Raw genomic sequence first — 25642 nt, 5'->3', positions numbered from 1 at the left:
AGAAGGCAGGCTCAGGTGAGCGGCTGCCCGGAGTTTCTTTGGCAGCTTTGTTACATAGGGTATAAAAATGAATGGGCAGAATATTCATTAGGGAGGAAATGGTCTGCGGTCATATTTCCTGATTTTGATCCCAACTCCACCTTCCCAAAGGGAGGAGGGATTTTTGTCCTTATTTAGTCTGGATCGGAAGTGTCATAGTGTCAGTACATGATGGGTACTTCTAATCTGCAAGGCTAATTTTATTGAAATGAGGGCACAATGAGAAAAAGGTTACATTTGGACACTGGAGATTCCTACTTTTTCCAACCTTTCTTTGTTGGCCTCCAGGCTGCTCATCACCCTCAAGGTTCTGACCACTTATCAGCCCAGAGGTTCCTGCTTTTTTTCTCTGCACAGGGACCTCTGGTGCTTACATAATGTGTAGTTTCCTGCATTGGGTCTGTGCCCCTCCTTTCTGCCCAATTCCTGCCATTTGGTCTGTGTCCCCCTTTCTCTGGTCATATCTGGCTATCTGCCTGCTCTAACAAGATGACTAATAAGGGGTTGTATCTATGGGCCTGAGGTTCAGAAGAGAGGGTCTTCATATGATGTCACTTATATGCAGAATTTTTAAAAAAGTGACATGAACTTATTTACAAAACAGAAACAGACTCACTGACATAGAAAACAAACTTATGGTTACCAGGGGAGAAGGGGTGGGATGGAGGGATAAACTGAGAGTTTGGCATTTGCAGATACTATATACTATATATAAAATAGATAAACAACAAGGTCCTACTGTACAGCACAGGGAACTATGTTCACTACCTTATAATGGCCTATAATGAAAAAGAATATGAAAAGGAATATATGTGTATGACTGAATCACTGTGCTGTACACCAGGGACTAGTACAACATTGTAAACTGACTATACTTCAATAAAAAAATAAATAAAACAGAAGAGAGGGTGTTGATTGGAGATGTAGGGGTAGCATCCATCAATACATAGGTGATAGGTAGTGCCTTGGGGATGCATAAGAAAAGAGAAGGGGGTCAAGGACATACTCCTAAAAGATAGGAACCCACAAAAAAATGGAGGTAGAGAATATGATACAGCAGCCAAGTACGGAGAGAGTAGAGAGTGGTCAAACCGTCTTAATTCTGCATGTTACTGCCAAGTAGGTGGTAAAATCTGTTCATTTACGTATTGTTTATTTAGCAGTCAGGACCTATTCTAAATTAAACTCAAGGTGATTTTCATCTATAATTAAGATTTGTTCTCTGTGGCATCTTCAACCAGTGTTGAATATTCTTTCATCATTTATGTTATTGACTCATTTGCTGTTTTCTCCTTTGTAAAGGAAACTTTTCAGTACACGCTATTCAGATGGGCTGAAGAACTTGATGCTCTCAGTCGAACACAAGACTTACTTGGTTGCTATGAGCAAGCCTTGGAGCTGTTTCCTGATGACGAAGTGATTTGCAATAGTATGGGGGAGCATCTCTTCAGGTGTGTAGTAACTTCAGTAGTACTTACTCGTTAAGAGTTACTCTGTACCAGTCTGGATTGGGTAAATTGTAGTACAGTCATTTGAACAGAGACAGTTTAATATAAAGAATTATAAACTATAACAGAGGATCAGAGTAATGAAGGACTGAGTAGTGAGAAGTAAAGAGCACTCAAAGGAATACAGGGATAGCAGATATAATATGTAATAATAGTATATCATACACTAGGTAATAGCTGCTGCCCCTGGGGCTGAGACAGAGTAGTCGTGGAAGCGTTCCCTACAGTGGGCTGAGATCCAGACCTTGTTGGAGGGGACGTCACCGTGGTTCACAGGGTGGCAGGGAAGCCACTGTGAGGCCTTGCCGGAGAACTTGTCGTAAATCTCTTCTCTGGCAATTGCTGGAGATTTGCCATTGGGATTTCTGTCTACCCTCCATAGAAATTTCATAAATAGAAGAACTGGTAAAGCCCCCCAGTTTTTGATTGGGATTTGTTTTAATAAATCTGGTTTCACGGCTTTGTACAAAGTACAAGGAGAATTCTTGTTTAGGAAACACCATTGCAGTGCCCTTTTCTATAGAGTAAATCACTTTATATGTCCCAGCAGCTGTCCTTAATACCACTGCTTTGACCACCTGGTCATACCAAGTTTCATTCAATGAAAAGCTCTATGTAAGAAATGCCTTTATCCAACTTTTATTAGTCAGTCTCAGTAACGTAACTGCTATACAGTGCCATAGTCTTAATCAAAATGGCTTAGCGAGTGAAGTCAGTACTCCTTTAAGGGACAGGAAGTTGATAGTGTCTAGTTGTAGTGTGACAATAGCAGGGAAAATAAAGTTGGTTGTCAGCTGAGGCTTGTTTGTTCACACTAACAGCTAACCTGATCCTGATACACAGACTCCATCTCCACAGATTAGCAACCACTTTCCTTTCAAGAGAAATTTAGCTTAAAAAGTTTTAGATATCTCCTCAAATTAGTTAAAAATCTGCATTTTACTTTCAAAGTGTCTAGTTCTTTAGATTATGTAAGAGGAGCTACTCTATAGGGTTTGATTATATTTCCAAATTACACACATGTAATGATCACAACATTCTAGGGCTTACATTTCAAGATAATCAATTTAACAGAAAATTGGAGCTCTACACACTTCTGGCAGATTCTGTTGTTGGTCTACTGCTGTAGGACATAGACTGAGCAATCACCAGTTATTGAGAAAAAAATACTTGGTGTTAAATTGCTTTGGGGAGATATCACTATGCAAAATTTTAAATTCAGACGTTGGCGGTTCAGAACTTGTCAGAGTGTGAATGTGGCTTTTGCTACACAGTTTGCCTTTATTCTCTAGGACAGGTTCTTAGTTTTTGTAATACTCTGCTTTTCTCATCAAGAACAGTGTATTACTCATGCCCCATCAGAAGAATCACTATTCCAGGGGGAAAGGATTTCCAAAGTAAAGGATAGCCTCCTTTTCTGACATTTATTTGTGAAATAAAATTTGTGTCTGGAGTGTCTCAACTTTCTATTAAGCCAGTAGTATCAGATTTAAACAAAACGTATTTAAATTTCTCATCAGGAAGATAATGGTTTTTCTAGTTAGTAGAAAAAAGGCATTTTTAAAGTTCATTGACATTGACACAACATTTTGAGTGTTTTAATATGAGATATACTTCAGTTGAGTGGATCATATATTTTTTCAGAGCAGTAGCATTGCAGTTTAAGAAATCTGAATGATATATTGAAGAGCAAACCTAAGGGAAACACAAAGCCAGGAAATTATTAGGAGCAGGTTTGGCATTGATTCAACAGATCATTGATATTTTGAAATTTTTTAATATCCATTGCTAAGTTAGTGTCTCAACAATAGATTACATAGGATGTATTTTGTATTGTACTGTGGGCTGGTGTCAGTTGCAGAGTAAGACAGCTTTACCTTCAAGAAACTGGAAAATAACAGATACTAATCTTAAACATTTTAAAATGAGTGCCTGTCATTTGACATCAGGCTGTTCCTTTTTTTGTTTAAACCAATACCCCAAATGAATAGTCTGATTGATTCAGTTTCTTTAAAACTGACAGAATACTTCAAGGTGCTTGTGAAGAAGTGTGAGTGTAAAAGGGTTCTGCTAGCTCAGTTCTCTTCACTGTGTGGACCACACCCTGGTGCTGATCCACAAATGACCAGTCGATGACAGACGAGTATAGAGATTGAGAGTAAATATGCAGCAGTGTGACATTGCAGTAAATCCAAGCACGTAATCAGGGAACTCACCTGTTGAAGGGGGTGTGGACCACTTTGAGTGCCACTGGAATCTAGTGTAGGGGTTGCATGCTAGTCATGTGGAGTACAACTGTATTGGTCTACAGATGGTTAGATATTTTTCAAGGAGGGGGAAGTTCTTTACCATAGATAGTTTATGAAGCACTATTCCAGACAGTTTGATAGTTTTCTTCCCCTGTCTTTTATGATTGATTTGCTTACATCTAATTCAGTAGCAATTTTTGGGGTGACTCACCTTTGATTTTTTTCCCTTAGGCACAGTGGCTCTCTTTTTATTTTATTTTATTTTATTTTATTTTATTTTATTCTATTTTTTTAATCGAAGTACAGTCAGTTACAATGTGTCGATTTCTGGTGTACAGCACAGTGCCCCAGTCATGCATATATGTACATATATTTATTTTCATGTTCTTTTTTATTAAAGGTTATTATAAGATATTGAATATAGTTCCCTGTGCTATACAGAAGAAACTTGTTTTTTATCAAACAGTGGCTCTCTTTTTAGTCATATTTATTTGATTTCTGTTATACTTAATTAAATTATAACAGAAAAAAAAAGTACAGCTGGTGTAAACCGGTCTGGCAGCAAATACAAGGGACCGTCGATGACCACGCAGCTCGGCTGCGGAGAGAAAGGTGTGTGACACACCAGAGAGGCGCCTGCCAGCCACAGGCGTTAGTACCTTTTACAGAGGGAATGGTTTTTAGAAACCTCTGTTCTGGAAAACTGTTTAAATGGAGGCTGACTAGGAGAGCTTCTGCCACACCACTGTACAGTCGTAATTCATAGTCAAGTACTTGTGAGTGTCCTGGGATGCATAAACATAACGGATTCAGAAAGGAAAGAAGTGATGGAGGATTGCCGTCCTCACAGAAGGCTTCCCAAGAAGACGGCACTTGGGTTGAGTAGGATTTGGGGTGCTGGTGAGGGGTTCTCAGGCCAGATGAGTGACCTGAGCGGAGGCACTGTAACCGATAGCATACAGCTGAATATATTGTCTGTCATTTTTTTACTCTAGGATGGGCTTTAGGGATGAAGCAGCTGGGTATTTTCGTAAAGCGGTGAAGTTAAACCCTGATTTCAGTGATGCAAAGGAGAATTTTTATCGCGTTGCAAACTGGTTGGTGGAACGCTGGCACTTCATCATGCTTAATGACACCAAAAGGAATACGATTTATAACGCAGCAATCCAAAAGGCGGTTTGTTTGGGGTCCAAAAGTGTTTTGGACATTGGAGCAGGAACTGGAATACTAAGGTTTGCTGCAGTTGTGTTTTAATTACATATACATGTGTGCTTATGTAAATTAAAGATTTTACCAAATATGGAAAATTTAGCAGTGGAATTTAAAAATAGAGTTTAATTTACTTCTTATAATCTTGTTATGATTATTCATGCAATTATTATTATTAACTATTATTTTCACTGTAGCTTTTATTTTATCATGAACTTGACATAACCACCGAGAAAAACTTGGGGTTAACGTTGAAATTTTGAATAATGAGTTTTAAGAATACTTTTTACATTAACGTTCTGGTTGAATCTAGTTATTTAAAGTTTATTAGCGTTCTGCATGCCAACTGTGTCTTAATAAGGTGGATGTCATTATTTTTTGTGTGATTTATCTCTTGACAAGAATGTTAGTTCATTTTTTAAAAATGCAGAATGAATAATGTTTGTATTAAAGAATAAAAGGAAAATCCCATGTTTAAGCATTGTAATTCCACTAAAATTTGGAAAAATACAGTTCATTTTTTTTTCTTGATGGAACCCTTTTTCCCCTTGTAGCATGTTTGCTAAAAAAGCTGGAGCGCACTCGGTGTATGCCTGTGAGTTATCCAAGACCATGTATGAACTTGCCTGTGATGTCATGGCAGCAAACAAGATGGAAGCAGGGATCAAACTCTTACACATGAAGTCACTTGACATAGAAATCCCAAAACACATTCCTGAAAGGTATTATAATATGAACTAATTTTGGTGTTTATAATCTACTATTGTATTTTTTAAAAATTAAGATATTCACATTTCTAGCTTCTAGCCCAAACCAAAATGCTGAAACCGTTCTGTTGTAAAGATATGGATAATAGGGTAGTTCAGCATAAGACAGGTTTTCATAATAAGGTCATATTCTTGATAAAAAATATTTAAGGATCTTGAGAAAAATTCGTGGCAAGACATTTAATAAATAAATTTCACCTTTAGCAAGTTACTTTACCTTTGTTGATTTTAGTGTTCTAGTTGTAAAAATGGATAGTACCTCCTGTGTGGTCAATAAGTATTTAAAAATTGTGCTTAAAAATAATGCATGAGTAGGTTAGACTTGAATGAATTATCACATTTGGTATTAATATCCTTGGCTAAAATGGAAGCTCAGGAAGAATCAGCTGTATGTTGGCTTGGGCCCTTCAAATGCTTTGAATATTATTTCCTAAGTCTTAGCCTTTTGGGATGTTATTTCACTTTGATCTGTGTCACAAGAAGATAGAATTTTCGAGCTAGAAGGGGTTTGAAAATCATCTAGTCCAACAACTGTCATTTTAGATACAGAGTTTTCTCTGAGTAGCACTTGCTGTATCCCTCTCCTGGGTAGTCTGTCTTCTCAACGTTTGTAAGTTCACTTTATATCGAAATAGGGCTTTTTTATGCTCTGTCGTGATAAGTCTTCTTCCATATGTGTATGATAGTATTTATATTTATTTACTTAATAGTTATGCTTTTCAATGGTCTCTACATTTGTTCTTGTGAAAGAAGTCCTATTAGATTGTTGAGGCAACTGTTACACCCATTTTACAGAAATAAACAGTGTCCTCACTTGTCTTAGTCTGCTCAGGCTGCCATTGACAGAATACCATGGTTAAACCACAGACATTGATTTTCTCACAGCTCTGCAGGCTAGAAGCCCATGACCTTGGGTGCTGGAGAGTTTGGTTTCTGGTGGAGCTCTCTTCCTAGCTTTCAGATGGCCTTCCTACTGTGTCCTTACATGGCCCTTCCTCTGTGCCTGTGGGGTGAGAGAGAGCTCACTGCTGTCTCCTCCACTTTCATAAGGTTGCAAGACCTATCAGATTAGGACTTCACCCTTAGAACCTCATTTAACCTCAATTACCTCGTGAAGACCTTGTCTCCAGTATTGTCACACTGGGAGTTCGTGCTTCAGCGTGGATTTTGGTAGTACAAAAGTCAGCCCATAGCATCAATCAGTTACCTTAACTTGATCCACATTTTTCTCACAGTTGGTATTGTAGAAGGAGCTGTTGACTTTGAATTAGAAGATACGGATTACAATATAGACTCTGTTAGTAATTTATTTTGATCTTACGCAAATCTAGAGACTTCAAGATGTTGGACTAGATGATTTGAGATACCTTCCATGTTCTAAATGTATGCAATCATAAATACTAACAGTTTTGTGTGTGTGTGTGTGTGTGTGTGTGTATAAAATACTGGTTGTTGGCCCTGTGGGGGATACCAAAATTGTCTCTGTCCTCAAGGCACCTACAATCTAGATAGGAGAATAAGGAATATTCATGAAACTTTTCCTTGTCTTCTAACTACACAAATGGATGGTACTGGCAGAAGGACTAAGGAAGTTCAGAGAAGGGAGAGTTTTTTGGTGTGTCTTTGAGTAAATTTTCCAGAAAGAGTGGACAGAAGATCAGAGCTCTGTGGCTTAGGCATTCGTGAACATTCACAGGTGTGGGTAAAGCAAGAGAAGTAACAGAAGGACAGTCCCCGTGTGAGAGGTAAACACGGACGGTGAAGGGAGGGGAAGGATTGTGAGGAGCAGGCCTTCTCCCCTGCACTGAATGTTATTTGTAGATCAAGGAAAATTAGAACTGAGAAAGATTATTCATTTTGATAAATAGGAGTGTCTTTGCTGGTAGAGAGTATTTTTATAGGACCTTGAGGGTAGAAGTCCAATTACTCAGGATTAAGGAGGGGGGCTGGTAAAGGTAATGGGTGTGACCCACTGTGAAGGATTCTGGCAATGAAAGAACATCTGAGGAGGCAGCAGGTCAGAAGCACCGCCTTCTGTCCCCACCAAGAAGTTGCCAGTGGAGAAGAGAGGAGCCTCGGGAACATTAGAGTTCCTCAAGTTTCAAGAGTAGATATTAAAAATGAAATAAAATGTATTAGAAAATGGACTGTTTCTATAACATACTCTTCCTTTCTTCTCTCAGCTTTGACATCTTTTATACAAATAGCATGATATTTTACTTACATGTATCTTTAAAAAATCATTCTATAGAGTGTCCCTAGTTGTAACAGAAACTGTCGATGCAGGTTTATTTGGAGAAGGAATTGTGGAGAGTTTGATTCATGCATGGGAGCATTTACTTTTGCAGCCAAAGGTAAGCAGCATGAAAAGACTTAAATTTGATTAAGAATTCAGTATTCAGTAGATCATTTTTTGAGCCCTGAGCATAGTTGCAGGGCAGTATGAGATAACATCCCACTGTTGCAGTGCATGCTCTGTAGTTGGAAAGAAATCTGTGCAAAAAAAAACATTTAGTAACATAACGCAATGTATACTTGTGTGCCCAAATGGGGTTCAGAGGCAGAAAAATACTCCAGGAAGGGATTCGTGGGAACTGAGGTTACATTATGAAGGGGCTGACTCTGGAATTCTTGAGTAGGGTTGAGAAGGGGAAGTGCTTTCAATCTCACAGCCTTCATTGCTTGTATTTCTGGCAAATTATCAAAAGGGAATGTAGTGCTAACTGGCATGCTGTAGGTTTAAGGTACCACTTGGACCCAGGCTGCTGAAGGGACAGGACTGACTTGTGTAATTGCCAAGTTATATTTTGCATTGAAATCCTCTGCTGTGGCCCATAAGTTGTAGATTTGAATTATATAATATGTATTATGAATGAAAGGATTTTAACTTGCAGTAAGAATTCACTACTTACAGAAAATGATTTGGATTTAAAGTAGCTAATGAAAGGTTGGAAGAGCAGTTCATTTTTCAAGCAGGTAATGGTGATTTTGGCTTCTCAGTATAAGTCGGACCCAGTAGTCTTTTGTTGTAGGCAGGCTTAGAGAATTCTAGCTCCCCACCTCCCTCCCTCCCTTCCTATTTGTACTGTTAAAAAATATGTATGTTTATATATAGCAATGAAAATGAAAGAAACTTTTTAAAGAAAAAAAAAACTTGACCTGTGTATCCTTAACTGTCATTTTTGAAGTTTTTTCTCATAAATTTTCATAGCTTGCCATCATACACACATATTTTGACATAAATGTAACAATATAATTTTTATTGTTATGTTTTTAGACCAAAGGTGAAAATGGTAATTGTGAAAAATATGGGAAAGTTATACCGGCAAGCGCTGTCATATTTGGGATGGCAGTAGAATGTGCAGAGATAAGAAGACATCATAGGTGAGTGATTATTTAAAGAGTAAATGGTGAAACCTTGTCAGTTTAAGGTATAGACTGTAGTTCAAAGGTTATTTAATGGACATTTATTTGGATGAGCATTAGTAGTTTTCTGACCTTTAAATTCATGATGTTTATTTCAGTCAATTTTCTTTTTGCTTTTTTAAAACTTTCTTCAAAAATAGAACTCTAGGATTAAAATCAGCCTTCAGTTTTCTAGTGGAAAATTAATTTTGATACAACTTAATATCCTTTTGATATGTGATAGAGTCATGGGACAAATAATACATTCAGACTGACTTTAGATGAAAGTGAAATGAAAATTTCCAATGTGAAAATAATTTTAGTTTTAATTTATTTCTCCCATTTTTCTCTTCTTAATAACTATTGACATAATATTTTGTGGTTGGGTGGGGTGAAATTTTAGGATCTTTATACCCTTGAGAGTTTGAGATTGATCAAATGTGATACAGATGAGAAAAAAGTGATACAGGTGACAAGTTTTTTTAGTTATAGAAGCTTCTTGGTTACATTTTTTTTCTTGAACATTAATGATTTTCTAAAATTTTGTTAAAATGTTGATCCATGTTTTGTTAGGACTTACTTTTAAATGTAACACATAAATACTTTAGGAAATACTGATGGGTAAAAGAAGAAAATAAAAGTCATCGTGACATACTCACTAGTAGATAACTACTGCTCATCTTCGTTGTATATTCTTCCTTACGCTTTGCTGTGCATGTGCCAGGGTGATGAGGGACAGTATTTGGTGATCGTAGGGACAGGCACCAACCAGACAGACAGCGGCCTCTGTCAGCAGATTGGCTGAATGAGAGTGGACTGGTTGGTTGTCAGCTCTGTGTAAGTATCAGTGTGTGTGTGGATAAATTTAATTTTGTTTCAGAAGGATCAGTGAATGTATTAGCTTTTTCTTTGTAAGCCTCTTCATGTTGATAGATTTGATTCGTGGATTTTTAAAAATCAGTTTCCTAGTGTTGCATGTAGTTCCCAGAGTTTAGAATTTTTAGGTTGCTTCTACTTTTCTACTTTTAAGAACAGGGGTAAGAATATATAATGGAGAAAAGGAGAAAAGACAGCCTGAAGTAGTGTGGGGAAAACCGGACAGCTACATGTAAAAGAATGAAATTAGGACATTCTCTAACACCATGTACAAAAATCAACTCAAAATGGACCAAAGACCTGAATGTAAAACTGGACACTATAAAACTCCTAGAGGAAAACATAGGCAGAACACTCTTTGACATAAATTGCAGCAGTATTTTTTTGGATCTGTCTCCTAAAGCAAAGGAATTAAAAAGCAAAAATAAACACATGGGCCCTAATTAAACATAAAAACTTTTGCACAGCAAAGGAAACCATCGACAAAACAAAGATAATGTACCAAATGGGGAAAAAATTTGCAAATGATTTGACTTATAAGGGGTTAATATTCAACATATTTAAACAGCTCATACAACTCAATATCAAAAAACAAACGATAAAAACCACCCCCCCAAAAAACCTAGGAATCATATCACAATAAAAGTATTAAAAAAAAATACAACCCAATTAAAAAATGGGCAGAAGAACTGAATAGACATTTTTCCAAAGAGGAAATGCAGATGGCCAGCAGGCACATGAAAAGATGCTCAACATCACATTCTTTTTGTTTCTATACCTTGTGACTTCTGATTTTGTTACTATTAAAATCATTAATAGTTCCATTTGATAATTCATCTTTTTAGAGTATGATAAAATACTTTCTAGGAGTAGACTATTTGAACTTCTGAAACCCTCTAAAAGCTGATTGCTGATAAATGAATGCCTGTGAATGAGATGAGGTTGGAGTATTTCCTTTTACAAAATGGTGTTGCTAGAATGCTCTTGAAGTGTTTTTCTTCACTGTAAACTTTTTTTGACATCAAACATTATAGCAAGTACACAAACCATACATTTATGGCTTGATGAATTTTCATGAAGTTGATTCACCTGTGTAACCAGTGCTCAGTTCAGTGTCCAGAATATTACCACCACCCCAGAAAGTCCCCAGGAAGAAACCCCTTTGAGTTAACAGTGCCCCGTGGTCCCCAGAATAGTCACTCCCCTGACTTCTAACACCATGGATAATTTTGCCCATTTGAATTTTGTACAAATGGAATCACACGGTATGAATTTTCTTATGCTTGCCTTCTTTTGTCCAGTAATCCTTGTTCTTGTGTGTAGTTCATTCTCATTGCTGTATATTAAGCCTCATTGTATGAATACACCACAATATATTCATCCAATTTGCTGTTGATGGGCATTTAGATTATATGCAATTTTGGGGGTATTGGAAATAGTACAGCTATAAACATTGTTGAACACTTTTTTCATGGTCGTGTGTTTAAATTTCTGTTGGCATGTTTGCAAAAATGCAAATGCCAGACACCTTGAGGTTCCCATATTGAGAGTGAGTCTGGAATAGGCGTGTTCAGCCTAAATAGGAACTAGGAGAGCCTTCCCGAGTGGTCTTGTTAATTACACGCTCCCGCCGGTGGTGCCTGAGACGTAGTCTCACCAACACTTCCTTTCCCCATTCTGGTGGTTGTGTGGAATGGCTTTAACTTCATTTACCCTGGTGACCTTCCACATGCTTATTGGCATTTGCATATGTTCTTTTGTGAAGTGTCTGTTTAAATCTTTTGCCCATTTTTGTGTTTCTTTTACTATGGTAATTAAAAAATGTATTTTGGATGTTTGACCTTTATTGAGTAGATGTATTACAAATCTCTTCTACTCAGTGGCTTGCTTTTTTACTTTCTTACTGGGGGTCTTTTGATGAGCAGAGCTTTTGCATTTTACTTTTTTTTTTAATGGGATGGGGGAGGGAATTAGGCTTATTTATTTTTAATGGAGATGCTGGGGATTGAACCCAGGACCTCATGCATGCTAGGCACATACTTCACCACTGAGCTATACCCTCTCCCATAGAGTTCTTAATTTAACCTATTTATCACTTATTTTCCTTTATAGTTAGTCATTGTGTATGTAATTGTATTTAAGAAACTTTTACCTATGAAGTTTTATTTCATTTTTATGTTTATTTTTGCTGGTTCAGTATTAGATGGTGTTACTTAATTCTAAAAAAACAAACAAACAAACCCATCTTTCTCCCTTTACTCTCTCACCAGGGTGGGTGTTAAGGATGTTGCTGGGATCTGTTTGCCAACAAATGTGAAATTTCAGAGTCCAGCTTGTTCTTCTGTAGATGCCGAAGAAACAATTGAACCATATACAACCGAAAAGATGAGTCGAGTTCCTGGGGGATATTTAGCTTTGACAGAGTGCTTTGAAATTATGACAGTAGATTTCAACAATCTTCAGGTAAAAAAAAAAAGGCTAAGTTACTATTTTTGAGCATTAAATTTCATGTATTTGTTTAAGATAATTAATACATAGAAGTCTTATTTTATGAGTTTGCATGGGGGTTCCAATAACTACATAAAGAAAATGATTAAACGGTAATCAGAATTCCCTCCTGAAATTCTTTACTTACTTTAATACAGAGAAAAAAAAAATCCTTGCAGCTTTTTAGGAATGTCCAATGTGCCTGGTACATTCACATGTGTCCTTAGGTCACTCTTACAACAGTTTTGCAATATAGTTACAATTATCCTTGTGCTGTACGGATGAAGGAAATGTTTACATATTTAATAACCCCCAGCTGTGAATGCGGGGGCAGGAGTTATAGCCTAGACCTTCCAACTTCTCTCTGTGTCATACTTCCATTTCAGATTAACAGTATTCCTTGAAATGAACAGTAATCAGATCTCTAGATGGTTTGTGTAGTATGGTGACCAGCCATCCTGGTCTTCCCGGAACTGAGAGGTTCCCTAGACAAAGGACTTTTAGTTTTAAAACTGAGACAGTCTTGGGCAAATCAGGACAAGTTGATAACCACCCTAGTGTATCTCTGTGTGTGTGTGTGTGTGTGTGTGTGTGTGTGTGTGTGTTGGTGGGTGGTGGGAGGAGGATGTCCTGTACAAAGAAAGTGCCCAAGGAGATTGAGACAGGTTACACAGAGTCCTTCCCTTCTGTGCTAAGTGTTCAAGTACACAGGGTTTTTAGATGAAACCTGCCTCGGGGCAGAAGACTTTGTGAGGGTCATTTTGGCCTAGGATCTTTATAATCTAATGAAAGCTTTCCTCTATTAACTGTTAACTAGGTTTTTCTTGAGCTGGTCTGGAACTAAATTCATACTTGGGCGTTGCTCACTAGGACTGAGTTTCAGGAGCGTTTCTTTGCTGATGTAACATTCCGATGGGGAACAGCTCCATCATAGCTGCCAAACACCCCAAAGCTGTCCTCCTCTAATTTTAAGCTTTTCTTATTTTGATTTTTCTTTGACACACACACACACCCCATCTTATTAAGGCTTTAATTTTAAAAGTAGTATCTCCCTGTTTAACACTTACAAGTAAGACAGTAGAAAGGAAAAAGAAAAAGTATATTTCTACTTTCTTAAAATCTAATTTAGGACCTTCTTTCCCGAGGTCACCAGTTTGAAATACATCGGGTTTTTTTTTTTTTAATTGAAGTACTGTCAGTTACAATGTGTTGATTTCTGGTGTACAGCGCAATGTCCCAGTCATGCATACACATACCTATATTCATTTACATATTTTTTGTCTGAAATATATCTTCAGACTTGCTTTTCTATTCTTCTACACACCACATGCACCCCCCCCCCGCACACTTTTTTTTAGACAAAATAACCCCTATTGCTTTGCAATGCCTGCCTTCACTGAACAGTCTGTCATGGACTTCCTGCTACATCAGTTGTATGTATCTGCCTCAGTGTTTAAATAGCTGCAGGGTGTTCACCACGATGTATCAGACCTTCCCGGGTTATGGGTGTGCTGAGACATTGATCCCCTAAGGGTGCAGGGCAGGACTGAGAACTTACAGAAATGGAGAGTGATATGATACTGGGGCCTGTGTAAAATGAATGTGTAAAGTCATCTTATTTCTTTTACATTTTTTGTCAGGAATTAAAAAGTCTTGCAACTAGAAAACCTGATAAAATCAGTACTCCTGCTATTAAAGAAGGCGTGCTAGATGCTGTTGTGGTTTGGTTTGTGCTCCAGCTGGATGAGGAACACAGTTTATCCACAAGTCCTAGTGAGGAAACATGCTGGGAACAGGCTGTCTACCCCGTACAAGATCTTGCAGGTATATCTTGTCTGATTTTTTTTTTGGTGGGGGAGGACTTGTTGTTTTAATCCTCTCAGCATTTGAGTCAGTGTCAAGAAAATTCAATTTGAATATGAAGTTTCCAGTCAGGGGAGATTGGTTAAATCATTGAGAGTTTTCTTTTTCTTTTTTAAAAGTCGCTTTAAATAATTAAGATATATAGTTAAGAGAGACTAAAACACAACTCTGCTGCAGGCCATTCAGAAATATCCATCATTAAATCATTTCTTCAGCTCTGAGTCCTCTGGTCATCAGCAGGTAAGAGAAATGCTAGTTCAGTTTCTATGGAACACAGTGGGAAGCTACCACTTGTAGTGCAGGAGTTCTCACCACTTACAGAATCGATGGCACCTGTGGATTCCCAGGTCGTGGAAATATGCACACTCAGATTAAGTACAACACTTTGCAGTTTTAGAGTTCATGAATCCATGGACTTACCTAGGGAAGTCCTTATTAAAGGTATTTTTTTGTAGAGATTTTTTTTTTACCAGCAATTTGGTGGGTATCGGTATAGTTAGAGCAGTTGTATTCCATAGACAAAGTCCATCGCTTTTTTCACACTGGAAGGCAATACATTTTTACTTCTGTGTGGCCTCCTAGTCAAGGATCTGATCTGGCAAGGTCACTGTGTCTTGGAATCCATGTAGTGTTGTGGCTAGGATGGTTTTTGGAGTCAGTCAGGTAGATGTGAATTTGGATCTTGGCTACTTCCTGACTCCCTGGCCAGCCTTGCTGGTTATTTCTTAGAGCTTCTGTTATGTGAGGGATAAAAATGGGATGACGCTGGCTAACCTTGCGAGACTGCTGCAGGAATTACTAGACATACTGGATGTACAGTGCCTACCACAGTGACCAGCCCTCAATAAGTAGCATTCTAAAAGTTGTGCTCATTTATTCTAACTCTCTTACAGTAATTTAGATGGTACTTTTTTTTTAAATCCTTCTTAGGGATGAGACATTTAAAATGTGTAAACAAGAATAACATGCATTTTCAACTGGTTCTAAGGCTGATAAGAAGGAATTGCAATCACACATTTGCACTTTAAAGTTTTGCCACATGTGGAAGCTCATGGATAAGACCATGATATATAGTCTTCATTGTAGGCCTTAGTCCTTCCTTATATTTTCAAATGTCTCGACATGTAAGAATGTCTAAATACTTACAGTTAAGAAATATTACTGATAAGATTCTATTGAACGCTGCCTTGTTCTTTTGGAAATTTCTCTTAGAGAAAAGAGTGTCCCTTTAAGCTAAAGCGAGGTTTGGTATTGAGCCCTGAACTGCAGCTGTCTTTGTTACTGCTGGCTTCATTACCAAAGACCGGGAGTCCCCTGTAGTCCTCCCCCTGCCTTGCAGTTTGGGGACGTGGTGATGCCTAGTGGTTACAGTAAAAGCGCTATGCCCCTGACAGTTAAAGGTCCAGTAACGAGCTCTTGAATCTTTGCATTGTGCTATAAATTAATTGGATCTTCAAACTTCAGTTTTTCCCTAAGTAAAGCTGGAGGGATTTTCCTAGTTTGTTTTTTTTTTAATAGGAAATGAAGAGATTAATTCCACTTAATTCTATTAAATCAATAGATTACTCTTTCCTGTAGTGGTTTAAAAAATGGGGGGTGGGAACAGAGTTCTTTGTGTCATTCTCAGGCTTATAAACACTCATATTCATCAGTTGCAATTTTTTTCTTTTTTCCTGCGTTATGAAGACTACTGGATAAAGCCTGGGGACCAGGTGATGATGGAAGTGTCTTGTCAAGATTGTTACTTAAGAATCCAGGGTATCAGTGTCTTCAATTCTGAACACGAAATGGATGTGGGGAAAAGTTTCACCAAGAATGAAGACTTGCTCTGTGTAGGAAACGAGGCTGAACTCTGTAGCGCCCTGGCTAACCTTCAGACCAGTAAACCGGATGCTGGGGAGCAGACATGTGTGTTGGAATCCACAGAAATCGCTTTGCTTAATAACGCCCCGTATCACGAAGGCTTTAAAATGGCAATGAGGAAAGTGCTGTCTTCGCTGACTCCGGAGAAAGTGGGTCAGGCCATGGACGCTCAGTGTCAGAGGAAGGGGATGAGCTGTGGCAGTGGACAGAGTGGCTCAGAACAGAGCGTCCCTGAACCTTTCTATGTGTTGGACGTGTCGGAGGGCTTCTCCATTCTGCCTGTGATGGCCGGCATGCTTGGGCAGGTCAGGCCTTACAGCTCTGTGGAGAAGGAGCAGCACCGCACCGCCCTGGACCTCATATCTGACGCCAGTCACTTTCCTAGAGAAACACTTGAGTTTTGGCTGAGACACGTGGAAGATGAGTCTGCGGTGTTGCAAAGGCCAAAGTCAGACAAGTTGTGGAGCATAATTATATTGGATGTCATCGAGCCGTCTGGGCTCATTCAGCAGGAGATAATGGAGAAAGCTGCAATATCCAGGTAAAACACACAATACGACCCTTGGTTTATTTGAGCTCAGACTTCCTGTAAATTCTTTTAGTTCCTTGACGGCATAACTATACAAATGAGTTGGGAGCATCGTCTGTTTCTCGGCGTTGCTTTTAGGACCTGTGACTTCCTGTTTTTCTCTTTCTGTGCATGTCATTACTGATTTTTCTTTCCCTAAAGGAACCCCCTGCACTGTAGGTGTGACGAGAGCCTGCTTTACGATTGAACTGTCTACGTGTAAAATAGGGAATTCAGTAGAGAGCTATAAGACCAGATAAGAAGACGGTGAGGGTAAATCAGGAAAAATCAAATTTCATCTTTATGATCTAAGAAACACCAATAAAAAACATATAGTATGCACTTGATGGTGTATTGGGAGAGCGGAGTGCTTCTTAGGAACAAGTCCCGATTCTTTAAGGTCTTAGAATCTTTATTTTTGTACAGTTCTGTCCCTAAGTATATTTCTCCTTCAGTTCAGGTTGCTGGAGGTAAACTTGACCCTAATATTTAATTACTGAAAGCAGATTTGGCTAAGCTTTAGAATCTTTCAGTTGTGCTGCTCAGATCTGAAAAGATGACAGTATTTAACATTTGGGGGCCCAAATTTAAGTAAAACGGGTTTATAAATTTACAATTTTGTAGTATATGAACAGGGATTGTTTTGTAGTATAGGAACAGTGGTGGGAATGCAGACCAACTGCAATAGCAAAAGGCAAATTGTCCAGGAAAAAAAGCATTTGCTTGTATAGTTAATTAGATTTTAGGTTTCATGTGCATTTTCTTTCGTCAACCACACTTACCTTTTCTTATGGAGTAACTAGTAAAAATCACTGCCCTTTTTCTTTTCCCTTTAAAACAATCTTGTACATACAAATTATGGGGATATAGAAGTCTGATGTAAATAAACACACACACACTCTCCCTCACTCACTGTCTCTCTTAAAATTTTAAACGGATGTACTTGACAGAGTATAGAACAAGGAGCTGAAAGGGTTTGACTCTAGTCTTAGATTTGCCGCTGAATTCCTGAAATAGTAAAATTTGCTATAGGTCATTTAAATCTCTCTCCTCAGTTTTCCTCACCTGTAAAATGAGGGATACTGGATTAGATGCCTTTGAAGGCATTTCAGCTCTACACATTACTGACACAAATGAGCTTTGACTTATTTGGTATAATCACCTTGAAAAGATGTACACTTTAACTAATGGTTTATTATTTTATTTTCAGGTTTAATTCTTTTTCTGATTTTTTTTTTTGGGGGTAAAATGCATATGTGAAATTTTTCATCTTAACCATCTTTAAGGGTACAGTTCAGGTGGTATTAAATACTCTCATAATGTTGTGAACCATTACCTCCAGCCATCCCCTTAACTCTCTTCATATTGTAAAACTGGAAGTTTGTGCCCATTAAACAATAATTGTTCCCGCAGCCTCCCCCGAGCTGCTGGCAACCACCATTGTATTCTCTGCTTCTGTGAGTTTGCCTGCTGTGCTTCATGTGACTGCAACCATACAGGATTTGTTTGTGTGTGTGTTACTGTCTTATTTCACTCAGCATATATCCTCCAGGTTCATCCACGCTGTAGAATGCCAGAATTTCCTTCCTTTTTAAGGTGGGATGATATTCCAGTGTATGTATATATCACATTCTGCTTACCCATCCACTGATGTACTCTTGGGTTGCCTCCACGTTTTAGCTGTTGTGAATGGTAATAATGAGCATGGGTGTGCCAGCATCTTTTGAGATCCTGCTTTCACGTCTTATGGGTATATACCCAGAAGTGGAATTGCTGTATCATATGGTAATTCTATTTTTGATTTTTTGAGAAACTGCCCTTCTGTCTTCCACAGCAGCTGTACCATTTTACATCCCCACCAGCAGTGCACAAGGCTTCCAGTTTCTCTGAATCCTTGCCAACACTTGTTTTTGTACTTTTGGTAGTAGCCACCCTAATGGGTGTGAGGTGGTATCTCATTATTGCTTTAATATGCGTTTCTCTTATGATTAGTAATGTTGAGCATCTTTTCATATGCTTGTGGGTCATCTGTGTATCTTTGGAGAATTATCTATTCAAGTGCATTGCCCATTTAAAAATTTTTTTAAATTATTGTTGTCGAGTTATAGGAGTTCCTTGTGTATCCTGGATATTAACCTCTTACGAGATATAAGATTTGCAGATGTTTTCCCCCGTTCCATAGGTTGCCTTTTCATTCTGTTGATTGTGTTTTTTGATACACAGAAATTTTAAAATTTGACGTAGTCCCATTGGTGTATTTTTGCTCTTGGTTCTTTCTTCTGTATGGTCAAATCTGCTGTTGAATGCCTCTAGTGAACTTTTGAGTTCATTTATTCTTTAGCTCAGAATATCTGTTCGGTTCTTCAGTTTCCATCTCTTTGTTCATATTATCATTTTTATTAATGCATCATTTTCCTGATTTCATTTTTCATGCATCCTATGAGTTATTTTAAATTCTCTGTAACTTGTAGATCTGTGTTTCTTCAGGGTCCGTTTCTGGAGATTTGTTGCTTTGATTGGGCCATGTTTTCCTGTTTCTTTGTATGCCTTGTTATCTTTAAGAGGACTTGGACTTAAAAAAAGTCTTCTGGCTCTGTGTGGAGAGGACCTTTACCATTCTGCCTGCCTAGAGATTCTGGAGACCTCTCAAGCTTTTTCTGGGGGTGCGTCTTCTCTGGGCTTATGTGTCACCTCTTAGTGAAGAGGTTTGCCTGTTTCTCCTCAGGGGTCCTCCTGGTGTCTGTCTGAAGTACTGCAGCTTCTTCGGTGCTGTAGCAGGTCATGGTGCTAGAGCTCCCCCTGATGTCTGTCTATGGTACTGCAGATTCTCTAGTGCTTGAACAAGCCAAGTGTTCTCCTGTTATAAGGGGTCCCCAGCCATTCCTGTCACCACTTACATTCAGCCAAGGCTAGTCCCTTCGGCAGCCCCCTGAAAATGTTGGAACGTTGGATGTAAGTCCTCTTTTCTCTTTCCCTCCCCAAGGAGAAGCTGGGAGTTAGAAGTTTTCTTCTGATTGTACCATGCTATGCCTGGAGGAGGGACCATGGCAAGGACATGCCACAAATTTTCTACCATCTTTTCTGCCATGCGATTCTGTTTCGCTGTGTGCTGGCCTCACTTAGGACTTCTAGTAACTATGTTGAATGGAAGTGGTGAAAACAGGCATCCTCGTCTTGTTCCTGATCTTAGAGGAAAAGCTTTCTTTCAGACAGCCACATTTTACTTAAATGGAACCTTGTAAAGGACTTTTTATTTTTTCAAAAAACTTTTATTAATTTATTTTGGGGGAGGATATTTGGTTTATTTATTTATTTTTAGAGGAGGTACTGGGGATTGAACTGAGCATGCTAAGCATGCACTCTACTACTTGGGCTGTACCCTCCCCCTAGTAAAGGATTCTTTTTAAAAGCAGTTGATTGTAAAAACAATTTATCAGACAGTATGTACTTTCTGAGTGATTAGTTGTATTAGTGGGAAACATCTTACATAAACTATCTGCAGTTCCCCTTCCCAGTGTTCTCGGGGGGTCCTACTGGCAGTTTGGGGGACAGTTTTTTTGAGGGGTGAGTTGGGGACAGTTATTATGTACGACTGCCCTGTGTGTTGCAGGATGTTCAGTATCTCTGGGAACTAAATGCTAGAAGCACCCATTCATTGCTCTAACCAGTTTTCTTCCCACCTTTGCAAACACCCCCCAAGCAACAGTGCAGACCCAGGGCTCCCCTCCTTCAGCCTTCAGGCTATCGCGCGGTCCCCTCACCAGGTACTCTTGGGTGTGTACGCTTGCTTTGATTCTGGGGCCAGAGGTATGCAGTTACTCTCGCCCAGGCCTCTAATTTTGATCTTTAGCCTCTAACAGCGGGGAGGCTTCATGACTGGTGAAAGAAGATGAAGTTCGGGGCTGAGAGAATAGATTATATTTGGGATAAGGATACAGGGCATCTGTTTCACTGGATACCAACCTTCCCAAAAAAAAAAGTAGGGAAAAATGAGCCATTTTACAAACTTAAGTATTAACTCTCTAGTTACCTTTGCAGTTGTTGTTTTAAAATGTGCGTTCTTAAGCTTTATTTAGTCATACTATATTAAAATACAGGAGAAAGTTTAAAAGCTTTTTTTTTCATTTAAAACCATTTAGAAACACTTTGTTGGACCACGAGGAAACAGTGAAGAGTGTCTTCAGAATTTTTGCCATCTATGGTTCGACTTTTGAGGTGGAACATATTTTTTTATTTCTGGAGGCACAGATGGTTCCAAAATTATTTGGCTTTGCACAGGATTCCATTGAGGAGTCTGGCAGCTGCACTGGTGTCAGTGACAACAGAACATTCAGTGTCAGGAAAGCCAAGTGGAGTTTCAAGGCAGTTACTGTTTTATCTACACATAACTAAGAAGCATTCCTGTTAGCGACAGTAACATTGAGTTAGGAAGGGTTTGTACAAGATTCTAAAGTAGCGTGAACGTGGCCTTTTAAAATAATTTTCATACTTGCTTTTGACTAGTATTTATCTCTGGCTTGGTGGTTAGTACTTGGTGCAGCCTTTTCTGACTTTCTAGGGTTCAGCAGATGTATTTTGGACATTCTGTTTAGCCCAGGTTTTTAGTTACCCCATAAATGCTTGATGGTCTTGCCTGCCGCCCTCCCTCTCTCCCATAGGTTTTACGGTGAGAAGCTTGGCTTTATTAACCTGTGTGCCTTTCTGTCTCTGATTTCATAGACTGCTAACCTCTTGTGGCTGTTTGAGGGTGGAGGGAATTAGTCAAGCAACATAAAGCTCTGTGGCTTGTCTCTCAAATTTGAGACTTCGTGATCTTAAGAAAAATTAGATCTGGTTTCATTGAAACGGATCACAAATAGCAAATAACTTCATTTGTTTAGAAAATTTAGTAAAATGACTTGTGAATATCCTTTTCCTAATCAAACTTTCACCCACTGGTTTTAATAGCCATTGATGACTCTTCCTGAATCTAGAAGCTTCTATCCCTCCAGCTGACTGGTTGCTTTGCAGGCAGTTTGCCATTCTGAACCACTGGCTGGCTACCAGCCTAAAGTCCTTTAGACGATGCAGAATCTGTAGCTCCACAGTTAGTCATGGTTCAGGTATTGGTACTTATGAAATGTGGGGAATCAAGATGCTTTTTAAAGCGTTTTCTTCCCTCTAGGTGTTTGTTGCAGTCTGGGGGCAAGATCTTTCCCCAGTACGTGCTGATGTTTGGGCTGCTTGTGGAATCACAGACGCTGGTGGAGGAGAGTGCTGTGCAAGGAACGGAACGGACTCTTGGATTAAATATAGCGCCTTTCATTAACCAGTTTCAGGTACGTGTTTAGAAGAGAAGTTCAACTAGGTGGCTATTACGATCTCCCTTATCCTCTCTCTGTAATTTTATAGTCACTGTGTTTAGTTGGATTAGGATGTTAATCAGTCTTCTAGAGCAAAGGAACTTATTACTGGTAAAAATCAACCTAGGGGTAGGTGTAGCCAAGGAATTCTGTTGTTCCTGCTGACAAAAGTCAATAGATATTGCTCTGCACCACCGTTATAAATGAAAAACAGGCTGCTGGGTTTAGTCTTAGGAACAAGTGTGCTGCTTGTCTAAAAAAGCAGCAGCCAGAAAACCTTTATTCTAAACATGAACCCCTAATTACAGTGAGACTTCAGGCTGGCAGGTGTGAGCCCCTGACATCTCGTCTCGGCAGTCAGACTGCAGGCAGCAGGAATGTAGGCGCCTCGGAGACTGGAGCTCAAGGAGGAGGCGTCAGTTGCTGTCTGGGAAAGAAGGATTTAGTGCTGGCAGAGGTGCTAGTAGCAGAATTAATTTGTGAGTTAAAATTGTGGGAGTGGGTGGAATGTCTAGGGAAGCGGTTTGGGGCTGGAAGTAGGTGGGACGCTGCTGTGGGTGGTGGGATGCTGAGTACTGAACTGCAGGAGTGATAGCTGAACCTTTCACCTAAAAGCTGCAGCAGTAAGCTCCTGAACGTGCATTGTCAGCTCTTCCACGAACAGTACTTGCTCAACAAATATAACTTTGTTGAGGAAATGATTTTTTTCAGGGCAGGCTGAGGTTTTAGAGTTTGTTTAATCTCAGTTTTGTGGAGAGTTTAACAAAGAAAACACACCAATCAGAAGACAGAGAAGTTTAAACTATTTGTGTGGTCCAGAAACACCACCATCTCCTGTCTTCTAGCTTATTCTCTCTTGGTCCTGATGTGAACAATTTTGGATTCCATCAGAGTCTATGATATTTTGATCCTGCTATCTCTTCACTCATATCCTCCTTACAGCTTATATTCCATGGTCTGTATATTTTTCATATGTCCCTTCTCTTCCATTTTTCTGTTGGGTGGGGGAAATCCCAGCTTGGTTGAATTCTACTTTCTGCCTTCTCTGCACCAGCACCCCTACAGCTGAATATGCTGACTGGTCTCACTTCCACTTATGACTACTCATCTCAAGAGGCTCCATGAACCTGCCTGGCAGTTTTACCCCTCCAAGTCCACTCACCCATTTTCTGAGATGATATTGTCTCCTCTCTAATGTGGTGATTATCTGACTATTACACTGACAACTGAGTGAACCAATGAAACAAAATGAGAGGCTGTTTAAAAAAAAAAAAAGCTATACAGAAAACAGCAGAGATGTATTAGTTCATTCAACAAATGTCTACTATATGTGCTTTTAGGTTTTGGGAATATAGTCAGGAAACTAAAGAGGTAAGTTCCTGCACTCTTGGACCTAGCATTCAAACAGACAATAAAGAAACAAGAAATAGACAAAGGAGTAGAAAGATTAGTGTGACAGATGGTGAGAAGTGAGGAGGTTAGAGGAGACTGGGAATTGGAGGTACGGGGTAGTCTCTTATTCGGGGAATGCCTACGGAAAGGACGCCTGGATGAGTGCTACTTAAGCAGAGACCTGAGAGAAATAAGGAAGCACACCATGTCCAAGTCAAAGGCTCACCAAATGCAATGACCTGAGGCAAAAGCATGATTGGAGTATTTGAAACAGCAACAAGAAACCATGAGGGAGGCTCAGGTGAAGGATACAATCAGAAAGGCATTAGGAGCCAGGTCTCGCAGAGCTTTTTGGTCATGGTGAACGTTCTGGCTTTTACTCTGAACGGGGTGGAAAACAACTGGATGGTATTGAACAGAGGAGTGATGAGGTGTGCCTTGTTTTGAAAGGATTACTGTGGTTGGTGTGTTAGGAGTGGACCACTGTGGAGAGCAGGCGCGGGCCTAAGACCATTGCAGTAACCCAGCAAAGAGGTGGTGGTGGCTTCGACTAGAGTGGTAGCAAGGCAGGTGGTGCAAAGTGGTAGGCTGTAGGTATATTTTGAAGGCAGGTTTTGCTGGATTGGATGTAGTCTGTGAGAAAGCGCCTGGAACATGGTTCCCATTTACTGATGTGGGCGAAATAGGAGGATCAGGTTGTGCTTCATTTTTATGGGGTTATTAAGCAGTTGGATAAGAATTCAGATAAACAGCTAGAGATAGAATTTGATGGTGAGATTTAGTAGATGACATTTAAAGCCGTAAGACTGGGATGGAATCACCTTGGGGATGTGTAGAAAGAGAACAGGGCTGAGAACTAAATTCTAAAGAACTCAACAAGGTTATGAGCTCTAGATGGGAAATCTAAGAAGGGATTAGCAAAGATGACAGGAGTGGCCAGTAGGCTAAGTTGAGAAACAAGTGAGGACAGACTATGAGGGAAGGTGCAGCTGTGTGGGGATAGAGTGCAGGTGATGAGAGGGCAGAGGACTCGAGGGCTGTTCTTCTGGTGACTGATGCAAATAGGGCTACAGGGCAGGAATCCCGGGGAATGGCAGGGACTCACTGTGAGTTTTTATGGGGTGGGAGACAGGTGGATCCCTTCAAGGATGCCCAGGGAGAGGTTCATGTGTCTGTGTCCTTTTTACCATGAACAGCTGCTCTCTAATAATTTATTCAAAGGCAAGAGGGTACTTTTTCAACAGTAGTTTCCTTTCTATTTCAAACAAGGAGGCTAAGTTTTTAGTAGGAAGGTTCCATTGCTGCTGAAATGGATCCAACACCTTACAGCAGTGGTTCTCAACCCTGTCTGCACTCTCAGAACTACCGATAGCTGGATCCCAGCTCCAGTCAGTCTGAGGTGTGGCCTGAGCTGTTAGGGCTTTTTAAAAGCTCTTTGGGAGATTTTAATTTGCAGTTGAAACCGAGAACGACTGCCTTTTAGATACAAAAATTACTTTCAAAGTGAAGTCCACTATTAGTTGTTTGGTTGCACTTGACATACTTTCTCAAGCAATTCAGTAATTAATGTTGTATTATTTGCTTATTGGTTCATCTTTCACACATAAGCACATCTTTGGCTTAAAATTTTTGGAGCTGTTTGGCTAAATAAAAATTTAACCTGCTGTTACCCAAGTGCAGAATCTATTGATAATTGAAACCACGGAATATTATTTAACCAGTGTAAAACCTTGGTTTGTTCATGCTCATAAAACTGGAATCATGAAAGTCCTTATGCCTTAATAAGGTTGATGTGGGAATTAAATTAAATGAGGTAATAAATATGAAAAGCACTGTATCATATTGAGCCAAGTACAAAGCAGGAAACTTAATGAGACTCGGTCACAAAAAGAATTGAGTAAAAGTGAAAACCGTATACTTTCTTTAGGTCCCTATACGTGTATTTCTGGACCTGTCCTCACTGCCCTGTGTACCTTTAAGTGAGCCAGTGGAACTGCTAAGACTAGACCTAATGACGCCGTATTTGAACACCGCTAACAGAGAAGTAAAGGTAACGTAAAATGATTATTCCTGT

At 39.3% G+C, this 25642-nt stretch overlaps 1 protein-coding gene across 3 annotated transcripts in view; it reads left to right on the top strand.

The window, feature by feature from the left end:
- The window catches only part of PRMT9 (protein arginine methyltransferase 9), a 29501-nt gene that overhangs the window by 2406 nt on the left and 1453 nt on the right, over positions 1-25642 (top strand). Inside the window, exons 2-11 of one of the 3 annotated variants that reach the window (XM_006193316.3) lie at positions 1342-1490; positions 4792-5028; positions 5560-5727; positions 8024-8126; positions 9050-9156; positions 12324-12516; positions 14181-14364; positions 16090-16807; positions 21999-22152; positions 25496-25618. In XM_006193316.3, the coding sequence (XP_006193378.2) occupies positions 1342-1490; positions 4792-5028; positions 5560-5727; positions 8024-8126; positions 9050-9156; positions 12324-12516; positions 14181-14364; positions 16090-16807; positions 21999-22152; positions 25496-25618 (2136 nt within the window). Of the gene's footprint in view, positions 1-1341; positions 1491-4791; positions 5029-5559; positions 5728-8023; positions 8127-9049; positions 9157-12323; positions 12517-14180; positions 14365-16089; positions 16808-21998; positions 22153-25495; positions 25619-25642 lie in introns of those variants that run through there. The other 2 variants (XM_032464519.1, XM_032464525.1) reach the window with 2 other exon arrangements.

This window comes from Camelus ferus, chromosome 2, assembly GCF_009834535.1.
Source record: "Camelus ferus isolate YT-003-E chromosome 2, BCGSAC_Cfer_1.0, whole genome shotgun sequence".
NCBI lineage: Eukaryota > Metazoa > Chordata > Mammalia > Artiodactyla > Camelidae > Camelus > Camelus ferus.
This window is presented reverse-complemented; position numbering and strand designations above follow the sequence as displayed.